The sequence below is a fragment of the Hemitrygon akajei genome, chromosome 6 (assembly GCF_048418815.1).
Source record: "Hemitrygon akajei chromosome 6, sHemAka1.3, whole genome shotgun sequence".
Classification (NCBI taxonomy): Eukaryota; Metazoa; Chordata; class Chondrichthyes; order Myliobatiformes; family Dasyatidae; genus Hemitrygon; species Hemitrygon akajei.
The window spans coordinates 70,268,456-70,282,740 of NC_133129.1; the positions used below are offsets into that span (position 1 = coordinate 70,268,456).

The window sequence follows — 14,285 nt, forward strand, 5'->3', positions numbered from 1 at the left end:
TTAAGCAAATTTTACATCGGAAGCCCATACATCACTAGACTGGTACTATTGGTTTTACATTTTCCTAAAATCAGAATTTTGAAATGGGATGGAGAGAAAAGACTATGGTATTTTGTTTTTCAAAAAAGCTTAGTAAATGGGAAGTGTCACTAAAGATTACCTAAATGCATTTTAACAGGAAGCTCAATAAAGAAATGTAAGCAATTAGAAGTAAGTGTCCAGCTTCTCCCTGAAGATGGTACATGGCAGAGATGGAAAGGGAAAAATTGAGAACTGAAACAACTAAATTAGCTCTTCTCCTCAATCTATGATGAGAGAATAAAACAGAAAACAGGATCTACATCCACTAATGATGTATGAATGCTCTTATTTCTTGTTTACATGTGAAAACTAAACACACAAGCTTTTGAAAGATACTCTCCTTTGTTAGATTTTGGTAGATTTGCTAGACAAATAAAAAAGTAGAACAATGCAGCAAGAGATATTTTGGGATGTATGAGAGAAGGCCTAGACGTGTACTTTAGGAAACATATTCAGTCCAGTTAATCTGGTTTCAGTATGCCTAAACTTGAAAGATCAAAAGGTTACAAAAATGCATTTTCATTATCTGCTTACTAGAGTCTGTACTGAAGGGAAAAATTACATAATCAAAAAATCTCAGCGTATACCATAGCATGTACCACAGAAGAGTCTTGGAATAAATCAACTATTTTGCATAACACTTCAACACAGCAGTTCAAACAGAAGGAATAGCTGAATCATACAGATAAAGCGAATTCCTAATTAAATACCGTATCCAAGGTTGCACAATTGACTTTAATGTCTTGGATAATAAAGAGCTGTAACTACTTGGGATCTCTACTTGTGATTAACTCTGTGCAGAGTCTGAATGTAGTGGGTTTCAATCAACTTAAAGTCTCCCCATGGTCAAATGTCTGTTTGGAAATGTGGAGAAAACTAAAGTTCTGGTTTTAAATAAATGAATGCAATTAGCAAATCAGTTTCATCACAGAAATTACTTTTATGCCAGCCAGATAAAAGAACTTTGCTTTGAAAACATCTGTCATTTCTATTGGGAAGTTATTTGTGTGCAATATTGTTACAACACTGCATCTGTTTAAGAGACTGATTTAAGCTCTCCTGCTACTCTAGTCAAAAAAGTCGGCTCAAAATTTGGAAGAGTGTTATTACATAAGCTTCCTTATGAATCAATTATCTTTTCACTAAAAAAGGGTACAGAAGGTACTAACACCACTCTTGCTATCTTCTAGTTCGGAATTGTTCAACCCAGCATTATCTCTTGGATCAAACAAAGGTCAGTTTTATTTACCTCAGTAAAGTACTGCTATAAAGTAGTAGAGCATACGTTTATTAAGGTCGTCATTTATATTGAAATAGCTTGTAGCCCAAGCTGTTGGCTTATAGTTACTAAACCATTCACACTTGGCCCCACTGAGGATAGATTCTGCACTGCAATGACCACAAGAACAGGTACATGCAATTACATTCAGAACATCTTTTGAATATGAACTACTTAAAACAAGTGTGCAGTTTTGTCGCCTTGAACAGCATAAATTACAAGAAAATATTGATGTGATGAGTAGCCAATATTCTGGCACTAAGTGTTATGGGCACTAATTTATTGGTTAGCTGTTCGTTTGCTGACTCTTTAAACAGTCACGCAGATTGAAAATCACTCAATTACTCCAAAATACAATGCTTTTAAAATAAAGTTTTGTTAAAACATTTCAACTTCTACCTTGATTTTATGAGAATGCTTCATTCTTTATTGTGCTATCTATGAGATGCATACAAGTCAGTGATAATAAATTTGATTCTGACATTTAAGATAGTTTAAAAAATTTGCTTCTCACTTCATGGTTTGACGCCAAAGAAAATTTTTCAACTGTTCTCATCAATATTCCTGGAAACCAAATACTACCCTTAAATTGTTATCAGTTAGAAACAAACATTTAAAGAAAAAGCCTGGCCAAAATGATAGCTAAGTCTATGGAGAACCTTTCTAAAATAAATCAAGCTGTGAGTACCATTATTTCATTGCTAACCCTTAAAACGCAGGCAAGTGCTTTGTCTATAGCACAGCTTAAATGCTAATCAATGTTTTCCTTATTTGAAATGCAGGATACAATCATGATTGATTTTTAAAATTTCATATACATTTGCAGGTTTTTATTTGAGTTTTATCAATATACCGCTCCTGTAAATAAAGCAAATAAGTCATGACAAAGTATTTTTAAAAAAATTATATTTAACCGTTGGGACTGTTCAATGATACTGGGCCAGTCACTATACCATCATTAACACCTAGATGCAGACTACCTAGCTAAAGAACCAATCAGCTGAAATACTTTTTTTTGGTATTCAACTTAATTATTCTAATTAATGAACACAGTATTGACAGCTATTTAAAATACCTTATTTAAAATCTGCATTTTTGTCAGTGGTGTACAATTTATTTTCCAGGGGTGGGTTGGGGAGATGCTGATTGAGAACTTAAATAATTTCAGAGACTTTTCACAAGAAAGTCACCAAATAGTCATGAACAAGACAAATTTTACCATTTAGATTCTGTTCATACTGTTAGCAAAAAACTGCAAATTAATGTTTTCCATACTTGAAATACAAGGTACTATCACCTAAGGCTTTGTCCGCTATCACGTAACTTAGAAAAAATCATTTTAGCCCTCCACCTATAAAAAACATTATTTTAGATTATTTGGTGATTCAGCTTTCAGAGCTTCCAAATTAAGCTACTGAAAAATTCAAACCAGAAGAAATGTTATGTATCGGATATACTCTATACTTCTTACCTGTACAAACCAGCCTATCCTCTGAGCCCACTCCACCTACCCAAAGCCTTAATCCTGTTGAATTCTGATCAAAGGTCATTAGTCCGAGCTGTCACAACCTACCCAAAGCCTTAATCCTGTTGAATTCTGATCAAAGGTCATTAGTCCGAGCTGTTAACTTTTTTGTCACCTGACCAGCTGAGTATCTTCACTATTTCCTGCTCTTTCTTTCTCCAGACTTCTAGCATCTGCAGTATTTATTTACGGCAGTGTTAGTAGATTATATCTGTGGGATGATGGGGGCAGAGATGATATACAGTTAAGATTGTTCATTCAAGTTACAAAATCTGGTTATATAAAATGTGATTTTTCATATCTAACAAGAAAGACACAGCTCTTCAGTGAAACACTAATCTAATTACTAAATAGAAAATAGATTTGCAATATAACACTAATCACCACAGAATGACTGAACAGAGATGATACAATGAACCCATTTTCTGAGAAGTATGAGAGATTAATTGTATTGGGAGCTATAAGTGGCAGAATTCAATAAACTCTTCTGTAGCACTCTGGAAACAAAGTGTAAATGCCACTGTACCATGCGTTATATGATTGCCACAGATTAGGTTTTGCCATCCCCCACCCCCCATCCTCAATTTCTAGCAGTAGTACCAATACTGCCATATCGCTGAAATATGATTGATCAGCACAGGGCTGTAATTTTTAAAATCTTTAATGCCATCATATATGTCCTTTAAAGTGGTGTGCAGAACAGCACACAGTTCTCCAGCTGTAGCCTAGTGAGTACTTATTACAATTGTTGTATGAATTCCTGCTTTTAGAAATCAAAAAATAAATTATGACAGTGGACCATTCAGTTAATAACATGCATGCCAATCAAGAATTAAAAGCTACCTAGCTTAATCCCATCTTTAAGCACTAGTCAAATCTCTACTAAATGTAGTATTAATTGCAAAGCATCATAGGGAGCTCAGCTGAATCCCACACCACAACACACTCCAGTTATGAATACTTCTGTTGACCAATACCCTTTACTGTCCCTCACACAGTATTTAAAATTTTATGTATCACTTTCTCCATGGATGATATATCCATATTGAACATGCTTGACATCTCAAGTTAGAACTAATTAATCTGATATGAACATCCATTAATAAATCCATGCCAACTGCCCTTAATTAGAAACACAGAAAAACCTACAACACAATACAGGCCCTTCGGCCCACAGTGCTGTGCTGAACATGTACTTACTTTAGAAATTACCTCAGATTACCCATAGTCTTCTACTTTTCAAAGCTCCACGTACCCATTCAGGAGTCTCTTAAAAGACCATATTGCATCTGCCTCCACCACCGTTGCTAGCAGCCCATTCCACACACTCACCACTCTCTACGTAGAAAACTTACCCGACATCTCCTCTGCAACTACTTCCAAGCATATTAAAACTGTGTCCTCTCGTGTTAGTCATTTCAGCCCCGGGGAAAAAGCTTCTGACTATCCACACGATCAATGCTTCTCTAAATGTTTATCTCCCCTTTCTTGATCTGTCTCCATCTCTGGAGAAAGAGTATCCACCAACATTTACAAATCCACAGAATCCCACCACAACTGTTTTGACTACACCTCTTCATCTCCATTCTTTTCTTCCCTCAGTTTCCAACTCTACCACATCTGTTTCCGAAATAAGACATAGGAGCAGAATTAGGCCATTTGGCCCATCAAGTCTGCTCTGTCATTCAATCATGGCAGATCCTTTTATCTTCTCTTCAGCCCCATTCACCAGCCTTCTCTCTGTAACTTTGATGCCGTGTCCAATCAAGAACCTATCAAGTTCTGCCTTAAACACACCCAATAAACTGGCCTCCATAGATACCTGCGGTAATAAATACCACAAATTCACCATCCTGTGGCTAAAGAAATTTCTCTGCATTTCTGTTTGAAATGGATGTCCCTCTATCTTTGAGGTTGATGCCCTTTCTCCAAGACTCCCCCACCATGGGAAACATCCTTTCTACATCTACACTGTCTCAGCCTTTCAACATTTGGAAGGTTTCAAAGAGATCCCCCATCTTTCTAAATTCCGGCGACTACAGACCCAGAGCTATCATATGTTCCTTGTATGATAACCCTTTCATTCCCATAATCATCCTTGTGAGCCTCTTCAGAACCCTTTCCAATGTCAGTACATCTTTTCTTAGCCCAAAACTGTTCTGAGTCTATGATATCTTACTTTTTCGAAAACACATTCCCCTCACTACAACTATCATTTATAGAGTCAAGTAGACCTTCTCTATTTCCCAAACCTCTGCCCTTACCCCATTCCCCAACTTCCCTTCCTATTCCACAGGCAAAACAGCCTACCAGCCTGTGCATACCACTTATCATTCTTCACAACTGTGGCCATTCTACAACAGGATTCCACTCACTGCAACTCCATGGTCTGCTTATCCCTCCCCAGGCACTTCCTCTGTAATCACAAGAGGTGTAACACCTACCCGTACACAATCCATGGCCCAAAACAGCCCTTCCAGGTGAGGTAGTCTTTCACATACAAATCCACCGGCAGTATTTATTGCATCTGATATTCCCAATGTGGCCTCCTCTAACCACGACCATTTTACGGAGCACTGTGGCTGCCTAGTTCTCCCGGTTGCCAGCTATTATAACTTTCTTTGTCATTTACACAACAACATGTCTGTCCTCACTCTCCCACTTCGAGTTGAAGCTAAATTTAAATTAGAAGAACAGCACCATGTATTCTGCCAGGGTGGTCTACAACCTGGTGACATAAATGGTGAATTTTTCAACTATTACTAACTGCATCCCTTTTTCTCTCTCCTCCTCATCCACCTGACCCACATCACTACCTTCTTCTCCTTCACAACACACACACAATGCTGAGGAACTCAGCAAGTCAGGAACATCAATGGAAATTAATACACAGTCAATGTTTCGGGTGAAGACCCTTCTTCAGGATCTTTCTCCTTCCCACCCTCTCCATCTACCCACCATCCATCCACTCCTCCCACTGGATGCCTTCTCCTATATCCCCCCCTTCCTCTTCTATCAGATTTCATCATTTTCAGTTTTTGGCATTTCCTCTCACCTACCAGCTTGACACGATTTCCACTCTCACAGCCGCCTAACAGTTTTTGGTGCTGCTCTGGGAAGCGGTCTTGTCCCCTATTCTTTTCCTTATACATGCTCCCAATAGGAGACATCAGTAAAGAACATAAAAATTGAATCTACAGTTATGCAGATGACACACAATTGTACATCTTGGTTAAGCCTGATGGTGATAACACCCCATCTTTTCTGTCATCTGGTGTGGCTGCAATAAATAATTGGATGAGCAATAATTTCCTAAAACTAAATGAAGATAAAACTCAAATACTCTTGGTTGATCCCAAAGCCAAAAGAGATAAACTTGATAAATTTTTGACCTTGGCTCCCCTTGTAAAATCAGACGTAACAAGTCTGGGTGTTATCCTTGATTCAGATTTGAATTTTAAATCCCACAGAAAGAAGGTGACCAGAGCAGCATTTCTATACTTAAGGAATATTGTAAAGGCACGTTCATTTCTGTCATTTAATGATGCTGAGAAACTAATCCATGCCTTAATATTGAATAAACTAGATTACTACAATGCACTTTTTACTGGCCTTCCAAAGCAATCTATAGGCAAACTTCAACTCATTCAGAATGCCACTGCTAGACTTTTAACCAAAACCAGGATGAGGGAGCATATCACTCCTACCTTAGCTTCTCTGCATTGGCTTCCTGTATCTTTTAGAATTAAATTTAAAGTTGTCTTACTTGCTTTATAATCCTGCTTGAGTTCTTAGATCTTCTTCCACCAGTTTCTTAAATTTAAACTATCTCCCTCAAAAGATAATTGGCAGGTCAGCCTTTTTGAACTATGCCCCTAAATTGTGGAACTCAACATCTAAAACTATAAGGGATGCACTCCCAGTTGACAATTTTAAACACCAGCTCAAAACTCATTTATTTAAGCTTGCTTTTAACAAACATCTTTTTGTCTTTTATTTTCATATTTGCACTTTATCTCATTGTAAAGCAATTTGTCCTATTATTTGGATCCACCCACCACCTGCCAGTTCCTGCTCTAGCCCCTTTTTGTACATGCTACCTCCCCCCTTTTTTATATCCAGATGAAGCCTGGAGTATTCTCAGCCTTGAAATGCCAGCTGTCTATTTCCCTCCATAGATGCCGCCTGATCCATTCATTTCCTCCAGTGTTTTGGGTGGTGCTCCAGAGTCCAGCATCCGTAGTTTCTTGTGTTCCCCCCCCAAAATGTTGATGTTCTTTGCTATTAATAAATTTATCTAACACCTATTGAGTCTTCCATTTCTGAGACGACAATATAGGTTATTACCCAATTAGTGTTTTAGTAATGACCCTGATGAGGAAGACTTTCAGGTCAGTGGCTAACCTTTCAAGGAAACAGTTTTACAGAAATATTAATTGGATTAGTACTACTCTTTACAATTGAGTTTAGAATCAGGATTCTTAAAACTTTTGGTGTATCCCACTGGAAAGGTTTGATTTATTATTTACCAACACCCAGCATTTTTCACCTCAAAATCATATTGAGAACTAGGTTTTGTACTTATTTTGCCCCCTTCTAAATACTAGAAACTAGCTGCCCAATATTAGGCCTCCCATGATCAAAGACATCAAAGAATTCACAGAATGATACAGCATGAAAAAAGCCATTCAGCCCCACATGTCTACATTGACCACTCCCAACACCTACCACATGGTCCATAGCCTTCCATGGCTATGCAATTCAAGTGCTCATCTTGATTCAGCATTCTAGTTTTAACCTCTCACTGGGTGAAGAAGGACCCCCTCTATCCCCCTTAACCAAAACTTATGTCTCCTAATTTTTTTATATCTACACATAGAGCAAACAACAAGAGTCCTAGCATCAATCCACTGGGATCTAGTCACAGGCATCCAATTGCAAAAGCACCCCTTTGTCTCCTATTGCCATCAATTTTGTATCCAGTGGCCCGAACCTTTTGAACAAATTTCTCATGTAGGGCCTTATCAAATGCTTATCTAAATCACACCAACTGCCTTGTCCTCATCAATACACTTTATTACAGCTTCAAAGAATTCAATCAGGTTGTTAAGACAGCATTGTCCTGAACAAACATACACTGGCTGTCTCTGATTAGTCCCTGCCTTTCCAAGTAATTATTAATCCTCTCCCTCAAAATTGTTTCCAGTATCTTCCTCACCACAGATGTTAGGCTTACAGTGCTACAATTGCAAGGCTTGTTTTGAATTGTTTGCTATTCTATTTAAAAGTGTCTCAATCAATTGCCAGTGTTTAACCGGTTTCTTTTTAAGTGAGGCTTACTGTCAAAGTAGAGGATATCATGTTAATTTTGACAAATATCACGGTTCAGCATGTGGCTCTTTCAGTAAGATTTAATCTATCCCCACACCCTGAATGAGACTGCCTTAAAATGATTGCTTCACCACTGTTAACAAGTTTTCTATGGGAAGGCGGTTTTAGAAAAAAATCATTATCTATTTGCTGATATTTGATTGGTGCTGTTAAGATTATTTCAGTTTAAAACAGGAAGAAAAACAAATTAATCCACACACAGGAAAGAACACCACCTACAGGGATACTCTGATAAAGCAGGAGCAGTTCATATGGTGATCTCTTACCGCACAAAAATACATGTGGGAGACAAGATAGGGTTTGCAGATAACACAGAAGACTGGTGGAATTTTTGATAGTACGTAAGGTAGTCATGAGCTGCAGAGAGATATTGGTGTATTGTGAAAAAAATTAATTCACACCTGATTTCTAGTCAATTAAAGAACAAAATCCTTTTACTCATTCAGCAATGTGCTCACAATCCTACGAAGAGCTACACAGAACCATAATGCTACAATCCAGAAAACAGGCTCTTTGGCCCAACTTGTCCATGCTAACCAAATTGCCTAACTGAGCTAGTCCCGTATTCTTCAAAACCTTTCCAATCCATGTATCTGTCATCTCTACTACATGCTCTGGCAGCTCATTTGCACCACCCTCTGTGTGAAAATCTTGTCCTTCAGGTCGTTTTTAAACCTTTCCCTTCTCACTTTAAATTGATACTGTCTCGTGCTGGACTCCTCTACTCTGTGGAAAATACGGTGGCTATTCATCTTATTTATGGTTAATTTTATAGTCTGAAACTGCACTCACCGCAATGCAATAATGAATAGAAACTTAACATCCAAAGTCAAAAAAAGGAGCCCGCCTCAAATCCTAGCACTGGACACTAACATACCATTACAAATGCTTTAAGTGTGTACTTGTAGACGATTGCCAGTGTTTCAAAACTGCTTAGGTGCTCAACATTATATAAAGCACTTTTAACTACTCCAACACTATCCTGCCTTATTGATGCGCCATTCATCATTACATGTTAGTCATGCTTAGGAAGGCAATTTTTAAAAAAAATTGTCATTGTCAAGCACTTGCCTCTGCAGTTTTCCCTAATTAATAATCCACTTTCAGTATACATCACTTGCATAAAATACATCTCCAGGAATATTCTACCAAATAGAAAACATCGCAATATTGCTGCTACATACTCTCGCCTCACCCCATCACAACAATGTTCATCACTAACAAAATTTATGCATTATATGCTGAAAGCAAGTCAGACAATTATTTTCCAACCACCTCACTTGACTTCCAAAATAGAACAATTTCTAAGAATCAAAAATTAAGTTCCCACTTGGAGATGAAATAAGAACTTTAAATTGATATCCAAGATATGTACCAAATGCAAGTTGAATAATATTGTGCACTCACCCAATATAATGAATGTTGTAGAGGTGTGTGAATGGAGTGGGAGAGAAGATGATAGGTTAGGAGATAGTAAAAAAGTATTTTAGAAAATAAAAAGGAGAGGCAAACAAATGAAGGTACAAAAATCTGATTAAAAGTTCCCCTTTGGCATGGTATCTATTTAATACCAGAACATTTCTGAAAAGCCTTTTGACACTTTTTTCTATGTTTAAGTCTGTCTATTTAATGCCAGAAGTATTATGGGTATAAAGGTGATGAACTTAGAGCATGGATCTTTAAATGATATGATGATTACTGAGACTTGGCTGAAAGAGGGACAAGAATGGGTGCTTATTGTCCTACCAGGGTTTTGATTTTTAGAAAAGATGGAGGGAGGTAAGGTGGGGGGGAGTTGCATTATTAATCAGGGACAATATCACAGCTGTATTTAGAGAGGGCATAATTGAGGGCTCATCAACTGAGTCTATATGGTAGAACACAAAAATAAGTACAATCGCTCTGACCCCCCCCTCCAAAAACCACCAAGACACTGAGAAACAGACATGCAGGTAGAATAAGGTATACAAACAATAGGGTTGTTATCAAGGGGGACTTCAACTTCCCTGATTTAAACAGGGATCTTCCTAGCACAAGAGATTTGGGTGGGACAGAATGTGTTAGATGCATCCAGAAGGGTTTCCTAAATCAATATGCAGATAGTTGAACAAGAGAAGGATCTGTACTAGATTTGGTGTTGGGTAATGAGCCTGGCCCGGTGACTAAGCTTTCAGTGGGTAAACAATTATGGAACAATGACCACAACTCCTTAACTTTTAAGACAGCTATAGCTAAGTATGGACCTTGCAGGAGAGTATTAAATTGGAGCAGGGCAAGTTATGGGAGCATTAGGCAGGAATTAGGAAAAGATCATTGGGAACACCTTTTCTCAGGCAAGTCCACATCTGACATGTGCAGGATGTTTAAAGACCAATTGCACAGAGTACAGGACAGGTACATTCCAGTCAGACGGAAGTACAAGGATAGAAAACCAGAGAATCTTGGATGTCAAGGGAGGTGATAAATTTAGTCAAGAATTAAAAGGAAAAGTACGTAAAGCTTAGGAAGCTATGCACGATTAAGAGACCTTGGGGATTATAAAGAAGCCAAAAAAAAACTCAAGAAGGGAATTAGGAAAGCAAGGAGGGTTATGAAAATTCCGTGGCAAGTAGCATTAAAGGAAATCCCAAGGCATTCTATACATCAAGAGCGAGAGGATAACTAGAGAGTAGGACCACTCAAGGACAAAGCAGGAAACATTGGAAACAGCTTGGATGCGGAGGATGTGGGTGAGGTCCTTCCTGAGTACCTTACATCAATATTTACCAAACAGAAGGATATGGAAGATAGGCAGATCAATGCCGAGCATATTCGTGGAATTTGTTGCCACAAGGGGCTGTGGAGGCCATCAACTGGGTATATTTATGGCAGAGGTTGATGGATTCTTGATTAGTCAGGATATGAAGGAATACGGGAGGAAGGTAGGAGATTGGAGGGAAATGAATCAGTCATGGTGAAATGGTGGAGCAGTCTTGATAGGTCAAATGGCCTAATTATGCTCCTATATCTTATGGTATTAATATGCTTGGGCATTTTGAGGTAAATATGAGGAAGTGGTGTTGAGTCTCTTAAGAGAGCATTAGGGTAGGCAAGTCCCCAGGGCCTGATGGGATTTGCCTCCGGTTAATGAGACAGGCAAGAGAAGCTGGGGCCTTAACCAGTATATTAGTATCTTCTCTAGCCACAGGCGAGGTCATGGAGGACTGGGAAGTAACTAATGTTGTCCTATTATACAAGAAGAGACCAAAGCGTAACGCTGGAAACTATAGACCAGTAAGTCTTAGTTTAGTGGTGGAGAATTTACTGTAGAGAATTCTTAGGGAAAGGATTTGTGAGCATTTGGAAAACCATGGCCTGATTAGGGTTAGCCAGAATTGCTTTGTGCAGAGCAAATCTTACTAACCTGATTGCATTTTTTGATGACATGATGAGGGCAATTGATGAAGGCAGAGCTGTGGATGTTCTCTACACGGATTTTAGTAAGGCATTTGACAAGGTCTTTCATGGGAGGCTTATGCAGATTACAATGCATGAGATCCATGGTGAATTGGCCGTTTGTATTTAGAACTGGCTTGCCCATAGAAGAAAAAGAGTTGTGGTCAAAGGGACTTCTTTTAACTCAAGGTCTGTGATTAGTGGTCATAAAGAAGTACAGTTCAGAAACAAGCCCTTTTGTCTATTCAGTCCATGCCAAAACCATTTAAACCGCCGACTCCCATTGACCTGTGCCAGGATCACAGCTACTATCCATGTATCCAAATTTCTCTTAAACGTTGAAATTAAGCTCGCATGGACCACTTGTGCTGGCAGTTCATTCCACACTCTCATGACCCTTGAGTGAATGTTTCCCCTCATGTTCCTCTTAAACTTCTCACCTTTCACCCTTAAGCCATGACCTCTTGTCGCAGTCCCACCTAACCTCAGTGGAAAAAACATACCTGTGTTTACCCTATCAATACCCTTCATAATTTTGTATACCTCTGTGACCTCACCAGTACCTCTTTTTCCTTTATTGGGGGGAGGGGGAGGGAGGGAGAGAGACAGACTGTGGTATGTAGAATTACCAGGTGAACAAGTAGTCTTTGGGGTACAGCATCTGTGTCTTTATTGATGCTTTGCTACACGAATGAGTATTCGGTGGGGGGTGCAGATGCTTCTTTGCTGGCGGGGGAGGGGGGTCATTGCTCTGCTACTGCTTATGCGTGGGTGGCAGGAGTTGGAGGGGTTTGGGGTTCTAACATTTAACTGCCATTCATTCTTTGGGGGCACTCCTCTATTTTCGTGGATGTTTGCGAAGAAAAAGAATTTCAGGATGTATATTGTATACATTGCTCTGACATTAAATGTACCTCTGAAACCTTTGAAATCTCTCAATCTTTTACAGTCTAAAGAACATAAGAAATAAGAAATAGGTGCAAGAGCAGGCCATCTGGCCTGACGAAGCCTATTCCGCCATTCAATAAGATCCTAGCTGATCTGGCCATGGACTCATCTCCACCTGCCTGCCTTTTCCCCATAACCCTTAATTCCCCTACTATCCAGCCTTGTCTTAAATATATTTGCTCAGGTAGCCTTCACTGCTTCATTGAGTAGAGAATTCCACAGATTCACCACTCACTGGGAAAAGCAGTTCCTCCTCATCTCTGTCCTAAATCTACTCCCCCAAATCTTGAGGCTATTTCCCCTAGTTCTAGACTCACCTACCAGTGGAAACAACTTTCCTACCTCTATCTTATCTATCCCTTTTATAATGTTATATGTTTCTATAACATCTCCTATCATTCTTCTGAATTCTTCCAAGCACTGTCCCAGGTGACTCAATCTCTCCTCATAGCCTAACCTTCTCATCTCTGGAATCAACCTGGTGAACATCCTCTGCACTGCCTCCAAAGCCAGCATATCCTTCCTCAAGTAAGGAGGCCGGAACTGCATACAGCATTCCAGGTGTGACCTCACCAGTACCCTGTACAATTGCAGCATACACTCCCTGCTCTTAAATTCAATCCCTCTAGCAACGAAGGGCAATTCCACCTGCCTTTTAAAACCAACCTTTTTGATTCATGCACAAACACTCCCAATTCTCTCTGCACAGCAGCATGCTGCAGCTTTTTACCATTTAAATAATAATCTGCTTTTTTATTTTTCTTTCCAAAGTGCATGACCTCGCGTTTACTAACATTGTATTTCATCTGTCAGACCCTTGCCCACTCACTTAACCTATCAATATCTCTCTGCAAACTCTCCGTATCTTCTGCACAATTTGCTTTTCCACTCAATTTAGTATCATCAGCAAACTTAGATACACTACACTCGGTCCCCTCTTCCAAATCGTTAATGTATTTCGTAATCAGTTGTGGACGCATCACCGACCCCTGTGGCACACCACTCACCACTGATTGCCAACCAGAGTAACACCCATGTATCCCAACTCTCTGCTTTCTATTAGTTAACCAATCCTCTTTCTGTGGTTTTACCCCCAACTATATGCATCATTATCTTATGGATACGTCTTTTATGTGGCACCTTATTGAATGTCTTCTGGAAATCCAAGTAAATAACATCCATCTATCTCCCTCTATCCACTCTGCTTGTTATATCCTCAAAGAACTCCACTAAGTTTGTCAAACAGAACCTGCCTTTGCTGAATCTACGGTGTGTCTGTATGATGGATATATTTCTTTCAAGATACTTTACTATTTCTTCTTTAATGAGAGCTTCAAGCATTTTCCGAACTACAGATATTAAACTAACTGGCCTATAGTTACCTGCCTTTTGCATACATCCCTTTTTAAACAGTGGCGTGACATTTGCCGTCTTCCAATCCACCGGGACTTGCCCAGAGTCCAGGGAATTTTGGTAAATCATCACCAAAGCCTCTACTATAACCTCTGCCATTTCTTTCAGTACCCTGGGATGCATTCCATCAGGACCACAAGTTTACTCAGCACTACTTCTTTAATGATAGCTGTTGTATCGAGATCCCCACCTTCCTTCACATCCATAACATCT

The 14,285-nt window shown here is 39.1% G+C and overlaps 1 protein-coding gene across 5 annotated transcripts in view; it reads right to left on the reverse strand.

Annotated features, from left to right (window-relative positions):
- The window catches only part of inip (ints3 and nabp interacting protein), a 40,286-nt gene that overhangs the window by 17,364 nt on the left and 8,637 nt on the right, over window positions 1-14,285 (reverse strand). For 3 of the 5 annotated variants that reach the window (XM_073048615.1, XM_073048614.1, XM_073048618.1), the window contains exon 3: window positions 2,832-3,096. The exons of the other annotated variants lie outside the window; for them this stretch is intronic. In XM_073048615.1, coding sequence (XP_072904716.1) covers window positions 2,832-2,910 — 79 coding nt within the window. In that variant the 5' untranslated portion in view covers window positions 2,911-3,096. The remainder of the gene's footprint in view (window positions 1-2,831; window positions 3,097-14,285) is intronic. 5 annotated transcript variants of the gene reach the window in all.